Source organism: Cetorhinus maximus, chromosome 1 (genome assembly GCF_964194155.1).
Source record: "Cetorhinus maximus chromosome 1, sCetMax3.hap1.1, whole genome shotgun sequence".
NCBI lineage: Eukaryota > Metazoa > Chordata > Chondrichthyes > Lamniformes > Cetorhinidae > Cetorhinus > Cetorhinus maximus.
In genome coordinates, this window is record NC_135879.1 from 228,908,623 (window position 1) to 228,925,262 (window position 16,640).

General features: G+C 43.6%; 1 protein-coding gene across 1 annotated transcript in view; it reads left to right on the forward strand.

The window, feature by feature from the left end:
• ctnna2 (catenin (cadherin-associated protein), alpha 2) overlaps positions 1–16,640 on the forward strand; it is a 1,502,658-nt gene that overhangs the window by 1,097,261 nt on the left and 388,757 nt on the right. Inside the window, exon 10 of the mRNA XM_078554361.1 lies at positions 9,956–10,048. Coding sequence (XP_078410487.1) covers positions 9,956–10,048 — 93 coding nt within the window. The remainder of the gene's footprint in view (positions 1–9,955; positions 10,049–16,640) is intronic.

The window sequence follows — 16,640 nt, forward strand, 5'->3', positions numbered from 1 at the left end:
ATAGCACTTCCTGGCAGACGTCACACTGGGCGGGCCTTAATTAGCCCACCCATGTAAAATGGCGGCTTGGGGGCGCCGATCGGAGGCACACCTACCTGCGACCACTACCGCACTGACCCCCCAACAGGGGGAATATTTTTCCTATGATCACTACTTCTAAAATGTTCTTCCGCCTGCCCAGATTCATTCAGTCCAGAATTGCCCCTTCTCTTGTTAGGCTTGCTATATACTGACTATGACTTTGTTTGTACATCCCTCTACCATGTTATCTCTCCACACAGCTGAACAAGACTTGGTGCAAGTTAAGACAAGGGCAGCAGATGACTTCAAGTTTATGGAGCGTAGAATGTGGGACACCTGCCAGCAGTGTGTTGGAATAGTCAAATCTAGGGTAACAAAGACATGAATGAGAGTTTCAGCAGAAGATGAGCAGGGACATAGGCGAATTCGAGCCTATGGAGGTGGAAAAAGGTGATCTTAGTGATGGCACAAATATGAGGATGGAAGCTAATCTTGGAGTCAAATATAACACAAGGTTGAGAACAGTCTGATTTAGTCTCAGACTGTTGCCAGAGAAAGGGATGGAGTTGGTGGCTAAGGAATGGAGTTTGGAACTGGGGCTGAAAACAACGGCTTCAGTCTTCCCAATATTTAATTGGAGGAAACTTCTGCACACCCAGTACTGGATGTCAGATAAGCAGTCTGATCATTTAGCAACAGTAGAGGAGTTGAGAGATGTAGCGGTAAGGTAGAGCTGGGAGTCATCAGCGTCCATGTGAAAACTAATGCTGTGCTTTTGGATAATATTGTCAAGGGGCAGCGTGTCAATCAGAAATAGGAAGAGGCCAAGGATAGATGCTTAGGGGACACCAAAGCTAACAGTGTGGGCGCAGCAAGAGAAGTCATTGCAAGTGATACTCTGGCTACAATTAGATAGTTAAGAGTGGAACCAGGCGAGAACCAATGAGAACCCAGCTGGCTGACAGCAGAAAAATTTTGGAGGAGGATGGCATGGTCAGCTGTGTCAAAGGCTGAAGATAGGTCGAGAAGTATGAGGGGGGAAAGTTTACCTTTGTCATAGTAACATAGGATGTTATTTGTGACTTTGATAAGTGCTATTTCAGTACTGTGGCAGTGGTAGAAATCTGATTGGAGGGATTGAAACATGGATTTTGAAAGTAAATAAGGAGAGAGACCTCCCAGCTTCGTTTTAATCATTTCAGCACTGTACAAGATAAGATACAGAAATACGCCTACTTTACCACATGGGATCTATTAACAGATCTTATCCTAGGCATTTTCTGTGTTGGGATCTCGTGGAAAGTATAGTTGTTCCTGTGGTACATTCAGAAGTTCGAGATTTAAATATCAGTCAATGCCAGAATTCTTGTATTGCTGCATTTCAATGCTTTTTAGCATTCCTGATGCATAGAACGATAATGCATAGAAGGAGGCCATTCAATCCATTATGTCTGTGCCGACTCCTTGATAGAGCTATTCAATTAATCCCACACCCCTGCATTTCCCAGTAGGCCTGTTTTTTTTGCTTTTCCCCTTCATGTATATAATTCTCTTTTGAATGTTACTATTTAATCTATTCCCATCACCCACTATGATTGAGAGAATTTTATGGTCAATGGCAAAGTCCTTTATGACTGCAGCATCATCAAAGAGATCTACTCTTCCTTGACAATCTGCTTCCACTGTCCGACAATGTGAAGTGGGCTAACAGCCAGGATTGTCTGACCATTCTGCCTGGTAAAGATGAAAATAAGCTGGCTAGAAAATGGACAAGCCCAGGCAAAGATCAGTGTCCCAATAATTTAGGACAATACCGAGGCTGAAATGAGCAGAAAAGTATACAAAGTAAATTTAGATGGAGTCTTTAGGTGGCATTATGGTTTTTGCTTTTAACTAAAAACCAGTGGGTTGTTTAACTTCCGAAAAATAAAATGTTGAAGTAGAAAAGAATCCAACATGCTTAGTTCAAGACTAAGAGTTGAGAATGCAGGGAGCGAAGGAAAATATGCAGAGTGGGTTTGGAGCTTAAAATGATTATTCTTTGAGAAGTGATTGAGTAAATTAGGGCTATGTTATTTGTAGTATGGAAGAATAAGAGGTGATCTAATTGAAACATATAAAAAAATTAAGGGGTTCAACAGGGTAGACGCTGAGAAAATGTGTCCCTTAGCTTGGGAATCCAGAACACAGGAGCAATATTATCAGAATAAGGGATCAGCCATTTAGGATTGAGATGAGGAGGAACTTCTTCACTTATAGTGCTGTGAATTTTTGGAATTCTCTACTCCAGAGAGCTGTGGATGCTCAGTTGTTGAGTGTATTAAAGACAGAGGCCAATAGATTTTTGGGTATTGGATATGTATGGGTGAAGATGGAGTTGAGGTAGAGGATCAGCCATGATCTTGTTGAATGGCAGAGCAGGCTCGAAGAGCCAAATGGCCTACTCCTGCTCCTACTTTTCGCATTCATCTCCAGGGAATTTCCCCACCCCATTGTCTGGCTTACATGAAAAACATGTACCCATTTATGTAGGAAAATTTTGAATCAGATATCAGAGCAGCAATGCAGAGTTTCTTGGAGATAAACAACTGTTAACTAGATAAAAATGAGTTTGAAAATATCAAAAAATTAAATCTTTGAGCTTTAGAACTTGAGAGCACAAGAAAAACAAAGCAAATAAATTTGATGGTGGCCAAAGCATCATGTTCTTGAAATGACTTTGCAGTTTGCAATCATTCTTTTGTTTATTTTACAATTCTTTTGAATGCATATAGAAAATCCTCCCATTGGAACCTTAACAGTTCTGATGATCAAGCTTGATTTGATATTAGTTTTGCACAATTATATATGTTGATGCAAATGCATCTATCCAGCTGATTGTCACTGCAGTGAAAGGAGCTGGACTGTATTTGCATCACAGGATTTGCCAAGGAAAAATATTAGCTGTACAAACCCTTAAATTAAATGACAAGTCACTGCAGCGTGAATGAGATGACATGCCAACTAAGAGATGTAGTGTGCAGAGAATTTGCAAGCCTTTAACTTGTGATATATTATTCAGTAATGACAGGCTTTGCAGGGAGTTGAAGAGAAGCAGAATTGCTTCGTTATATAGACCTTGATGAATTATGCGAACATGATGCTGTGCCAAAAACGAAATGAGAAGGCTAAAAATTCACTTCTGCAATATCAAATATGATTTGATCATGTTGAGTTTGAGTCTTTGGTGTATTTATTTAGGAAACCAGTATTGTTAAGAGCATGGGCTGGAAATTTCCACACAGTTCATTGAAAGTGTGGCAGAGATCTTGTCTAATCGAACGCCATTTGTTAAAGTTCGGGTGGAGGTGAGGTAGCTTCAATTTTGGATTTTCAAAAAGCATCTGAAAAGATGCCACACAAGAGGTTATCACACAAAATTAGAACTCATGTGATTTAGCTTGAATTGAGGATTGGTTCATGAACAGGAAACAGAGAGTAGGAATAAATGGTACTTTTTTAGGTTGGCAGGCTATAATTGGTAGGGAACTGCAAGGTTCAATACTTGAGCCTCAACTATTTACAATCTATATTAATGGCTTAGACAAGGGGACTGAATGTAACATATCCAAGTTTGCTGATGATATAAGGTTAGGTGGGAAAATAAGTGGTGAGGAGGATGCAGAGAGGCTGCAGAGGGATCTAGGCAGGTTGGGTGAGTGAGCAAGGACATGGCAGATGGAATAAAATGTGGCAAAATAATTAAGTTATCCCTTTTGGTAGGAAAAATTAAAAAAAACAATATATTTTGAATGGTGAGAGACTTGGAAATGTTGGTATTCAAAGACACCTGGGTATTTAATTGTGCATGTATCTCAGAAAGTTAGCATACAGATACAGCAAGCAATTAGGAAAGCAAATAGTATGTTAGCTTTCACAGGAAAGGGATTGGAGTATAAGAATAAAGATGTCTTACTACGATTGTACAAGGCAAACTGTATGCAGTTTTGGTCTCCTTACCTATGGAAGGGGATACTTGCCCTAGAGGGGAGTGCAACCAAGGTTCATTGGACTGCTCCATGGGATGTGGGGATTATCCTATGAGAAGAGATTGAGCAAATTAGGGCTATGCTCTTTGTCGCATAGAAAAATAATTGATGATCTAATTGAAACATATAAAACATTTAAGGGGTTTGACAGGATAGATGGTGAGAAAATGTGCCCCTTGGCTTGGGAACCCCAGAATACAAGAGTCATATTATCAGAATAAGGGATCAGCCATTTAGGGCTGAGATAAGGAGGGATTTCTTCACTTACAAGGTTGTGAATCTTTGGAATTCTCTACCCCAGAGAGCTATCGTTGAGTATATTAAAGACAGAGGGCAATTGTTTTTTTGGGTACTGGACATGTATGGGTGAAGGTGGAGTTGAGGTAGAAGATCACGACCTTGTTGAACGGTGGAGCAAGCTCAAAAGGCCTACTCCTGCTCCTATTTTTCACATTCATCTCCAAGGAACTTACCAGCCATATTGTCTGGTTTATGTTGAAAATATGCACCAATTTATGTTGAAAAATTGTGAATAAATTCCAGCCAACTTAATGTACTCTGGGCAGGGAAGCAGAATTTGGAACATGTTTTCTCTAGGCTTATGCCACTTTCTAACCTAGTAGCCAAATTGTAATGAATGGTGTGTGAGTCTTCTTACCTCCAGTCTCCTCTATCGTCATGTCTACTTTGAAGATAAGAACACTAGAGATAGAAGCAAGAGTAGGCCACTTGGCCCTTCGAGTCTGTTCTGCCATTCAACATGATCATGGCTGACCTTCCACCTTCCCTCACTTTCCCTCGCCTCCTCTGGCACTTCAGTCTGTGAGCATAAAATATGTAAAGCAATCAGCAGAACCACCTGTTCTGCCAAGCAAATCCTGTGATATGTAGCCTTGCGAGAGAAAAAAAAACATGGAGAAACGCTCAGATAGGTCAGGACATGCACTCATAAAAATCCATAATAAATTAATCAACTAATCTTAATTCCCTTAGTATCCAAAAATCTATCGAACTCTTTTTGAATACGTTCAACAACTGGGCATCTGCAGCCCCTGAGGGTAGAGAATTCCAAAGATCCACGATCCTCTGCGTGAAGAAATTTCTCCTCATCTCAATCCTAAATGGAGATGCTACTGGTGGGATGCAGGCCATCCCTAGAAGTTTCATCAGTCCTACCCAGCTTTCAACTAGCGATAATTGTACCTGCATAAAATGGGCGTACTACAGCTGCAACAGCGATCAAGCACCATTTGGAAAGCAGAAAACTGACAACACAGTGGTCAAGATTTGGATTTGTTTTACTGTGGACACTCAAGATAGATTGAGAGTGTGAGGTCTGTCTGCTACTGCCCACAGACCCTTGAGTGGAGTCACGAACTGACTTTATAAAAGGGAACCACAAGCGAAAGGAAAGAACAAAATAAAGAGAAGATTTACTAGGATGTTGCCGGGTCTTAAGGAGTTGAGTTACAGGGAAAGATTAAACAGGTTAGGCCTTTATTCCTTGGAGCATAGAAGAATGAGGGGAGATATGATAGAAGTTTACAAAATTATGAGGGGTATAGACAGAGTAAATGTGAGTAGGCTCTTTCCACTTAGATTAGGAGAAATAAACACGAGAGGACATGGCTTTAGGGTGAAAGGGGAAAGGTTTAGGGGGAACATTAGGGGGAACTTCTTCACTCAGAGAGTGGTGAGAGTGTGGAACGAGCTACCATCTGACATGGTAAATGCGGGCTCACTCTTAAGTTTTAAGAATAAATTAGATAGATACTTGGATGGGAGAGGTCTGGAGGGTTATGGACTAGGTGCAGGTCAATGGGACAAGTGGAATAATATTTCGGCACAGACTAGAAGGGCCGAATGGCCTGTTTTCTGTGCTGTAGTGTTCTATGGTTCTAAAGACTTGCATTTATGTCAGGTCTTTCATGACTTCAGGATGTCCCAAAGCAAAGCACTTTAGAAATGTAGTCACTATTCACAATGTAGGTGCAGACTTATGTCATTCACTCCATAGAGCACATTCCTGAGAGGAGCCGTTTGGGTTGTAATCTCTTGATGAAACATTAGTGAGACACGTAACGCCAGTTCCTCAAATCCTGGCCTTGCCCCAGAAATTTATCTAACAGTGCTCGTATACGGGTTGGGAAGCAAACTTCCCCACCGTTTTGCTACCAGCACTGTGTTCCTGATCAGCTGCCACAACAACACGACACCAAGACAAAAGGAACGACAAAACGTGTTGTGCACGTAAGGCAGCCAGTTGGCACATCGCCTCCATGGGCACTTCAGTCTGTGAGCATAAAAGTGTGAAGCGAGCAGCAGAAACACCGTGATGTTCTGTCAAGCAGATTCTGGGATCCAGAGACTTGTGATAGAACAGAAAAATATACAGAGAAATGCTCAAATAGGTCAGGGCATGCACTCATAAAAATGTATCAGAAATTAATCAACTGTTTTCTTTCAAAATGGAGATTATTTATCTCAAGGTGAGGAACGTTTCTTGGCGAAGTGAGGAAATCGTGAAGCATGGAGTGAAAGAGCGATTTAAATGAGCACTAACATGCCCAGCTGTCCTGGCCAATGTGATATTTTTATTGCAAGATTCTGTTTGAGGTTCTTTCAGTGTTGCAGTCGAAAAAATATTACAAGCCACGATCTGTGAACAGATGATTGTGTGCTTCCAGTTTTGATTGAGTGTTCTGCAGCTCTTGGGATGTTTTTTAAATTGATAGTCATGAAACGAACCTCACCCAGGGCAGCTTAATACCTGCTGTGTTACCTGGAAATACACAGGAGAAGTAACCTGCTTGTTCCTTTGCTGTGTGTTAGAAACACAGCAGGTCAGAAGCTGAGGGAGATCTCTTTTTCTCTTCTCCAACACCCCTCCTCACACCCCACAACCCCCACTTTATACTTTTGAAAAAGGTATTTTATAAATACAGCTGATCATTAATGTATTAAAATCCATTCTGTTGGAGCTAAAATAGTACAGATACATCAGGCTAACAGTACTTTTCTTCCTTCTCCCTCCTGTCCATCCTAAAAAACATCATCTGTTGAGAAGGGACTCTTTATAACCACAGATAGAAATCAAACTATTGAAAATATTTCAAAGCCAATTTATTCATTACTTGATGGCCTGAATCTTCTGGTCGGCGTGCGAGGACTTGCCCTGCTCGCAGGTGCGTAAAATGATGCGCGATGACATTGGGCGTGTGTCCCGACGTCACTGCGCGTCATTCAGGTCTTCAGTTCAGCGGGCGTGCACCGGAGCCGGCTGCGCGCCTGCTGAACTATCAAAGGCCTATTAAGGCCATTTAAATACAGATTAAAAGAATTAACATAGCTGCCCGTCCAACCTTAAGGTTGGTGGGCAGGTGAAGAGCCCAAGCAGCCTTCGCATTTATCATGAAACCTCATCCACAAGCGGGATGAGGTTTCATGAAAGCTTTATAAATCAAATGAGAATTTTTGTTAAAAATCAGTGACATGTCCCGGCACACTGTCACATGAGGGGACATGTCTGAATATTTTTTTTCCCCTTTATTTCAAATGATAATAATCAAACTAATCTCCGAGGCAGCTCCGTGCCTCAGGGGGATTTCTGCGCTCTATCGCGCGCATGCGTGAAAGAGCGCAGGTCCCTACTCAGCCTCCTCCCTCCGCCCGCACAAGGAGTGCACAGCACTTCCAGTGGCGCATCATGCTGGGCGGGCCTTAATTGGGCCACCCATGTAAAATGGCGCAGCACAGCCAATCGCGGGTGGCGATCGGCTACATGCCCGCCTGCACCCACTTCACCCCCCCCCCCCCCGGATGGGGAGAAAATTCTCCCCGATGAGGTGGTCAAGTCGAACCAAATTTGAACTTCACCAGCTCAAGTTACTACCTAAATAAACTCTTGGTTAATGTTTGTTTTCTAGTTTTTTATTCTTTCATGGAATGTGGGAGTCACTGGCTAGGCCAGTATTTGTTGCCCATTCCTAATTGCCCTTGAACTGAGTGGCTTACTAGGCAATTTCAGAGGGCAGTTTAGAGTCAACCACATTTTTATGGGAATGCAGTCACATGTAAGCCAGATGAGGTAAGGACGGCAGATTTCTTTCCCTAAAGGACATAGTGAACCACATAGTATTTTGTGACAATCGAAGATAGTTTCATGGTCACCATTACTGAGACTAGCTTTGATTTCCAGATTTTATTAATTTAGTTTAAATTCCACCAGCTGGTATGTTGGGATTGGAACCCCTTGTCTCCAGAGCATTAGCCTGGGCCTCTGGATTACTAGTCCAGTGATATTACCACTATGCCACCATCTCCCCAAGATTTACTACCCTCTTCAAACCTTGCATTCTATTCCTCGCCCATTCGCACCTCCATAACATCACCTGCTTCCATCCCTAACACTCTCCGCCATAACGGAAATTCTCATCCATGTTTTTTTTAAATTTACCTCCAGGCACAACGTCTCCAATGTTCGCCTTGGCAATCTCCTTCGCTTCTCACAGTACAAACTTCCGGCTCCAACATTTTGCTGCTATTACTAGAGATTCTCCTCCTGCTGCTTTACCATTAGTTGGAAAGCCTTGAATCCCTGCTTCTGGAATTTGTCTGTTTAATTCCTTCTCCCTTGCTGCATCCCTCTTCACCATCCAAAAACTTTCAAGTGCTTTCTCTCCCATTTTGCTTTTGGTTATCTCCTCAAACTCACCCTTGGTGTTTGTATTCCCTTTGACGCTTTTATGAAGCACCTTGGCATTATTGTTCGATCAAGGATATTATATAAATATTGTTGCCGTCAGTGGGGATTCCCAGTGCTACAGCTCCACAGGTACTGGCATTGCTCTGGTAGCTCATTCAAATGACCATTCTTCATGTGTGAATCTTGGCCATTAAGCCTCGACCTTTAGTCCCCAGTGGGAATTCAGCAGAGCGAGTGGCTTAACTGCAGAGTAACAGCAGGAGGCAGTCAGAAGTGCCTGCTAAGCCGCTAAAATCATACTATCGGGGATGAGAAGGAACAGTGCTCAGCTCTAAGTTGGTATGCTGGGTGAGAAGGTGGGGGTTACCTAAGATTTTCTTAAGGGAACCAGAGAAGTTTTCCGACTCCTCCTGGCCTACACGGAAACCTGTCAAACGATAATGAATTTACACTTGCCTCTCGCCTTGGCCCCCGTTTCCAACAGGCTTGGCCTGGTAGGGATAAGCCAGCACTGCTTGCCTCAGGTTAAAATTGCACTTTGGGCCCTGATTACGCCATTGGAGCCAAGCTGCATTTTTGAAAAGAACTCTGCTCCAATTTAACTTCCTCCCTTCCCGCCACCCAAATTTAGTTTCCACAAAGAGGTTGGCATTAAAATAGAGGCCTCAATCTCTGTAGAGTATCTAACCATTTGGGATAAGGAAAGGATGGCATATCCTCTCCTCACTCAATAGCCATAGAAATTCTCAAAGGGGATATTGGACAGCGACTTGGAATGAAAATTCTGGTTAACTTCTTTCCCTCTGTACACGAAGAATGAGGCCACATCTGCTGACCAAACTCTAGCTCCAGCTGAGAACAGCCCACTCAAGGGCCAGAGACTGAACTCAGAACCTTTTAGATCTTTTTGGCCTTTTTGTGTGTTGCATTTAACCCAGTTAGCCATAGGGCGAAATTCTGCATATCTTAAAACATGTTGAAAACAAACCAATATCGGTGAGCAAAGTGACTCACGTTTTTAAGCAACGATCTTCCAAACACTGAGTTGTTTGTGGCTTAGATGCAAATGAAGCCCAGAATTGTTCATTTATAATGTAGATAATGGTCCTTTTGACTTCTACTTGATTTCCCCACAGATGATGCACATTAGCAAAGTGTCAAATTTTGTAATGCACTTTCTCATTTGCTATCTAAATTACAGGTTGCAAACCTGGCATGCTCCATTTCAAATAATGAGGAAGGCGTGAAGTTGGTTCGCATGGCGGCAACACAGATCGATAGCCTCTGCCCGCAGGTAAGAAAGGACGCTGCTGGAAACAGTGTATTGGCTGCTACATGATCACAGATGCAAGATAACTCAAACAAAAAGCTATCAGTATGAAAATTATAGGAGTAGATAGATAATAGCATTCCGATTATCTTTCACAGCCTGAATGACAGCAGGTGTCTTGAAACCAAATCATGCGATTTAAAAACAAATGCGCAAAGCTATTTTTCTTTTACCAGACAATGCTCCTGTTTGCAAAATAAAGAACATATCTCCCGCTGTCTTAAAACACGGCTGGAAACTTAAATGCAAACAAAAGCCGAGAATATCCTACAAGCGTGTGCATAAAAAGCAGAGCCTGTGGAAAAATCTATTAGTGCTGCCGTTCAATTCCTGATAACCAAAGGCAATCCAAGTGTGAATGTAATCCAAGCCTGGAATTCTGAACGTGCCATTTTCAATTCCCATTCATAATTCTTGATCCAAGCATAAAATCGTCCCCAATCACACCAAACATAATGAACCAGCTGTCAGGTTTCTCCTAGAGGCAGAAGTGCATTTTTCTTAAATCCTGCCACTTCTGTGCGTTTGTGCTCAGTAATTTTTGCTGTTTGTTTTTTTTTTGTCTATCTCCTGGAATACTGGGAAAGGGGAAAATGCATGACATGAAATGCTGGAAATACTTGGCAGGCCGGCAGCATCTGTGGAGAGAGAAACAGTTAACATTCCAGGTCTGTGACCTTACATTCAGAACTGGAAGAAGTTAGAGATGTAAGACTTTACAAGCAAGTACAAAGCCAGGGAAAAGGAAGGAAAGAACAAAGGCAAAGGCCTACCACATACCAAGAACTACCACATATAGTCAGCACATATTGCAAGACACTCTGTAGCCAGCTCCATGCCACAAGTCTTTTTTCACTCATTCAGAGGATTGCTGGCGAGGCGTATTTTTTGCCCGTCGCTAATTACCCTTGAGAAGGTGGTGGTAAGCTGCCTTTTTAAACTGCTGCAATGTGTATGGTGAAGGAACTCCCAAAGTGCTGTTGGGTAGGGAGTTCCAGGATTTTGACCCAGCAACATTGGATCTTTCGATCAGCATCGACGCTGTGTGTATTGCCGCTGCCGGCGAAGATTTCTGCAACCCGACCATATTGCGATTTTTCAGCCAGGACTTCCGATCCTGGCTACAGCAGCAATGGATCAGTGCAGCCATCCCCGCGGAAGATTGGCGAGCGCAGGAAAAATGGACAAAGAGAAGACATGCTCCCTTTTCACGACATCAGCTGTCATATTCAGGTATGTTTTTAAAGGTCTAAAGTCCTTCAGAGGGTGGGTGAGTGAGTGAGTGGCTAAATAAGAGGGTGAGTGAGTAGCTGGGTGGCTGAATGGGTGGATGATGAGTGAGTGGTCGAATGAGCAGTCAGGTTGGTTCGGTGGAGGGGCGGGAGGTGGTGGTTGGAGAAAAGAGTCTGGTTGGGTCGGTGGCGTGGTGTTGGTAGAGAATCAGGTTGGGTGGAGTTGGAGCCCAGCACATCAGTGCAAAAGATAAGGCTGAAGTATTCGCAACAACCTTCAGCCAGAAATGCCAAGTGGATGATCCATCTTGGCCTCCTCTGAAGCTCCTCAGCACCACAGATGCCAGTCTTCAGTCTACTTGATTCACTGTACATGATATCAAGAAACAGCTGAAGGCACTGGATACTGCAAAGGCTATGGGCCCTGACAACATTCTAACAATAGTACTGAAGACTTGTGCTCCAGGACTTGCTGCGCCCATAGTCAAGTTATTCCAGTACAGCTATGACACTGGCATCTGCCCGGCAATGTGGAAAATTGCCCAGGTAGGTCCCATACACAAAAAGAATGACAAATCCAACCCAGCCAGTTACCGCCCCATCAGTCAAGTGATGGAAGTGGTCAACAACAGTGCTATCAAGTGGCACTTGCTTAGAAATAACCAGCTCACTGACGCTCAGTTTGGGTTCCGCCAGGGCCACTCAGCTCCTGACCTCATTACAGCCTTGGTTCAAACATGGATGAAAGAGCTGAACTCCCGAGCTGAGGTGAAAGTAACTGCCCTTGACATCAAGGCAGCATTTGACTAAGTGTGGCATCAAGGAGCCCTAGCAAAACTGGAGTCAATGGGAATCAGGGGGAAAATTCTCTGCTGGTTGGAGTCATACTTAGCACAAAAGAAGATGGTTGTGGTTTTTGGAGGTCAGTCATCCCAGCCCCAGGACATCGCTGCAGGAGTTGGTCAGGGTAATGTCCTGGCCCAACCATCTTCAGCTGCTTAACAATAACCTTCCTTCCATCCTAAGGTCAGAAGGGGAGATGTTCGCCGATGATTGCAAAATATTCAGGACAATTCGTGGCTCCTCAGATACTGAAGTAGTCCATGTTCAAATGCAGCAGTACCTGGACAATATCCAGGCTTGGGCCCACAAGTGGCAAGTAACATTTGCACCACACAAATGCCAAGCAATGACCATCTGCAATAAGAGGGAATCTAACCATCGCCCCTTGACATTTAATAGCATTACCATTGCTGAATTCTCCACTATCATCATCCTGGCGGGGGTTACCATTGACCAGAAACTGAACTGGACTAGTCATATAAATACTGTGGCTACAAGAATAGGTCACAGGCTAGGAATCCTTCAGCGAGTAACTCATCTCCTGATTCCCCAAAGCTTGTCCACCATCTACAAGGCACAAGTCAGCAGTGTGATGGAGTACCCTCTACCTGCCTGGACGAGTGCAGCTCCAACAACACTCAAGAAGGTTGACACCATCAAGGACAAAGGAGCCCGCCTGATTGCCACTCCATCCACAAAATTTCACTTCCTCCACCACCAATGCACAGTGGCAACAGTGTGTACCATCTACAAGATGCACTGTAGGAACTCACCAAGTCTCCTTAGACAGCACCTTCCAAACCCACGATTGCTACCATGACAAGGGCAACAGATGCAAGGGAACACTACCACTTGGTAGTTTTCCTCCAAGCCACACACCATCTTGACTTGGAAATATATTGCCATTCCTCCACTGTCACTGGGTCAAAATCCTGGAACTCCCTCCCTAACAGCACTGTCGGTGTACCTACACCACAGGAAATGCAGCAGCTTAAGAAGGCAGTTCACCACCACCTTCTCAAGGGCAATTAGGGATGGGCAATAAATGCTGGCCCAGCCAGTGACACCCACATCCCATAAATGAATAAAAGCAAATGGATGCGGCAGTCAGGTTGAGTGTGGGGCCATCATGTCGGGTTTGGGTAGTTATTGTGGGACTTGGTTGTGGTGCTCATTTCAGCTATGCTGGCTAGTCTCTGAGTTAGACCAGGTACTTACTAGCATAATATTTCCTGGGTAAATATCCAGGTAAGTCCCACATATCTGGCCAAAGCTTCTGATGCTGAGCTCAGTGTTGGAGACATTTGTGGAGGATCTTGGACAGCAGAAATCAGCCCATCAGAACTTTAAAGCTCCTGGGCATTTTCAATGCATGTGTGTGCGCCAGTACGTCCATGGGGTCCTAACGTGCATCTTCCAACTTAAGTTCAGATTTTGATGATACAGATAGAGGTAGATTTGGGCCAACGAAGGAATGGCGAGAAACTTCCAAGTCAGGACTATGTGTGGCTCGGAGGGAAACTTCCAACTGCTGGTGTTCCCATGCATCTGCTGCCCTTGCCCTTCTAGGTGACAGAGGTCATGAGTTTGGAAGATGCTAGTGAAAAAACTTTGTAAGTTGCTGCCATGCATCTTGTAATTGGTACCCACTGCAGCCATTTTGCACCGGTGGTGGAAGAAGTGAATGTTTAATGTGGTGGAAGCAGGCTGCCTTAACTTAGATGGTCTCACTCATGCAAGTGGAGAGTATTCTATCACGCTTCTGACTTGTGCCTTGTAGGTGGTGGACAGGCTTTACGGGGTCAGAAGATGAGCTACCTGCCACAGAATTTCCAGAATCTGACCTGCTCTATTTATGCAATTATTATGTTTCTGTTCCATTTAAGTTTCTGATCAATACTACCACCAGAATGTTGATGGTGCTGGATTTAATTATGGTAATGCCGAAGAAAGAGACATGTTATCAAAGCTTTTTGTCTCACAGTTATCAGGACCACTTGCAAGAAATTACCAACAATAAGGAGGAACAACAATTTAAACTGCATGAGAAGGGAAAGCTGATTGGTTGGCAAGTGGACTATGGTTGGTGGAGGCATTGCCATGGAGAATGCAGCATAGAACAGTTAGCTTTGTTCAAATTCAAACCGGCAGAGCTCCATTCTCTATACTGCAATCCCCATGGCAATACCTCCACCAATCAGAGTCCACTTGCCATTCAACCAGCACTCTGTTCTCATGCAGTATAAATTGCTGTTCCCCTTTACTGTTGGTAATTTTTTGCGAGCTGTCCTGATGAGTGCAAGACAAAAAGCTTTGATAGCATGTCTTTTTTTTCAGCAACGCTCAAGTTCTGTACTACCAAATGACTATATGGTAATGCCGTTGAATGGCAAGGGGAGATTGTTAGATTCTTTCTTGTTGGAGATATTCATTGCCTGGTATTTTTGTGGGGCGAATGTTACTTGCCACTTATCAGCTCAAGCCTGAATGTTGTCCAGGTCTTGCTGTGTGCAGACATGGATGCTTCATTATCTGAGTAGTTATAAATGGAACTGGACATTGTGCAAGCATCAGCGAACATCCTCATTTCTGACCTACAATGGAGGGAAGGTCATTGATGAAGCAGCTGAAGATCTTTGTGTCTAGGACACTACCCGAAGGAACTCTTACAATGCTGTCCTGGGGCTGAGATGATTGACCTCCAACTACTACAGCAACTTCCTTTGTGCTAGGTATGTCTCAAACCACTGGAGAGTTTTCCCCCATTCCACTTGACTACAATTTTACTAGGGGTCCTTGATGCCACACTTGGCTAAATGCTGCCTTGATGTCAAGGGCAGTCACTCTCACTTCAATTCTGCAATTCAACTCTTTTGTCCATTGTCCACTAAGGCTCTAAAGAGATCTGAAGCCAAGTGATCTGGCAGAATCCAAACTGTGCATGAGTGAGCATGTTAATTGGTGAGTAACTGCTGCTTGTATCACTGTCGACAACACCTTCCATTACTTTGCTGATTGTTGAAAATAGACTGGTGGATGGTAATTGGCTGGAATGGATTTGTCCTGCTTTCTGTGGAGACACCATACCTGAGCAGTTTTCAACATTGTCGATTGATGTGGCTAGAGGTGCAGCTAGTTGCGGAGCACAAGTCTCCAGCATTATAGACTCATAGATGCTTACAGCACAGAAAGGAGACCATTTGGCCCATCATGTCTGTGCCAGTCAACAAAGATCTGACTACACTAATCCCATTTTCCAGGGCTTGGCCCATAGCCCTGGAGGCTATGGCAAACCAATTATCTAAATACTTCTTAAATGTTACAAGAGTTTCTGACTCAACCACCCTTTCAGGCAGTGAGTTCCAGACTCCTACCATCCTCTGGGTGAAAAAATTTCTCCTCACCTCCCCTCTTAGCCTTCTACCTCTTACCTTAAATCCAAAGCCAAGATGTTGTCAGGACCCATTGCCTTTTCTGTATTCAATGCCTTCAGCTGTTTCTTGATGCCACGTGAAGTGTATCAAATTGGCTGAAGACTGGGTTTGGTGATGGTGGAGACCTCAGGCCCTGATGGATTATCCACCTAGCACTTATGACTGAAGAAGGTTTCAATTGCTCCAGGATACTCTTTGCAATGACTTGCTGGGCTCTGCATGAATGAGGATGGAGATGCTCATTGAGACTCCTCCTGACGTTAGTTGTTTAATTATCCACCACAGTTCACAACCAAATACAGTAGGAGTGTAGAGCTTTGATCTGAAAGCTCTATCAACAGCAAGCTGTTTTCACAGTTTTGCATGCATGCAGTCCTGTGTTGTAGTTTCACCAGTTTTGACATCTCATTTTTAGGCATGTCTGGAGCTGCTCTTGGCATGCTCTTCTATATTCCTTATTAAACTAAGGTTGGCCCCCTGGCTTGATAGTAATGGCAGAATGAGGTATATGCCAGGCTATGAGGTTATAGATCATCACCATGATGTCTGTCACATCAATCTGATGAAAGATCACAGATGTGAAACGTTAACTCTGTTTCTCTCTCCACAGATGCTACCAGACCTGCTGGGTATTTCCATCATTTTCTGCTTTTATTTCAGATTTCCAGCATCCTCAGTGTTTTGCTTTTACATGAGATTATAGATTTCTGGGAATACAACTCTACCGCTGCTGATGGCAGCTCATGGATTCCCAGTTTCGAGCTGCTAGGTCTGTTCTGAATCTATCCCATTTAGCACAGTGATAGTGCCACACGACACAATGGAAGTTGTCTCATTGTAAAGATGGGACTTTGTCTCCACAAAGGCTGTGCGGAGGTCACTCCTACCAATATTATGATGGGCAAATGAATCTGTGTCTTTCAAATTGGTCAGGGCGAGGTCAGGAAGATCTTTCCCTCTTGTTGGTTCCCTCGCCACCTGCCACTCACTCAGTCTAGCAGATATGTCCTTCTGGACTTTACCAGCTTCGTCAGTAGTGGTGCTACT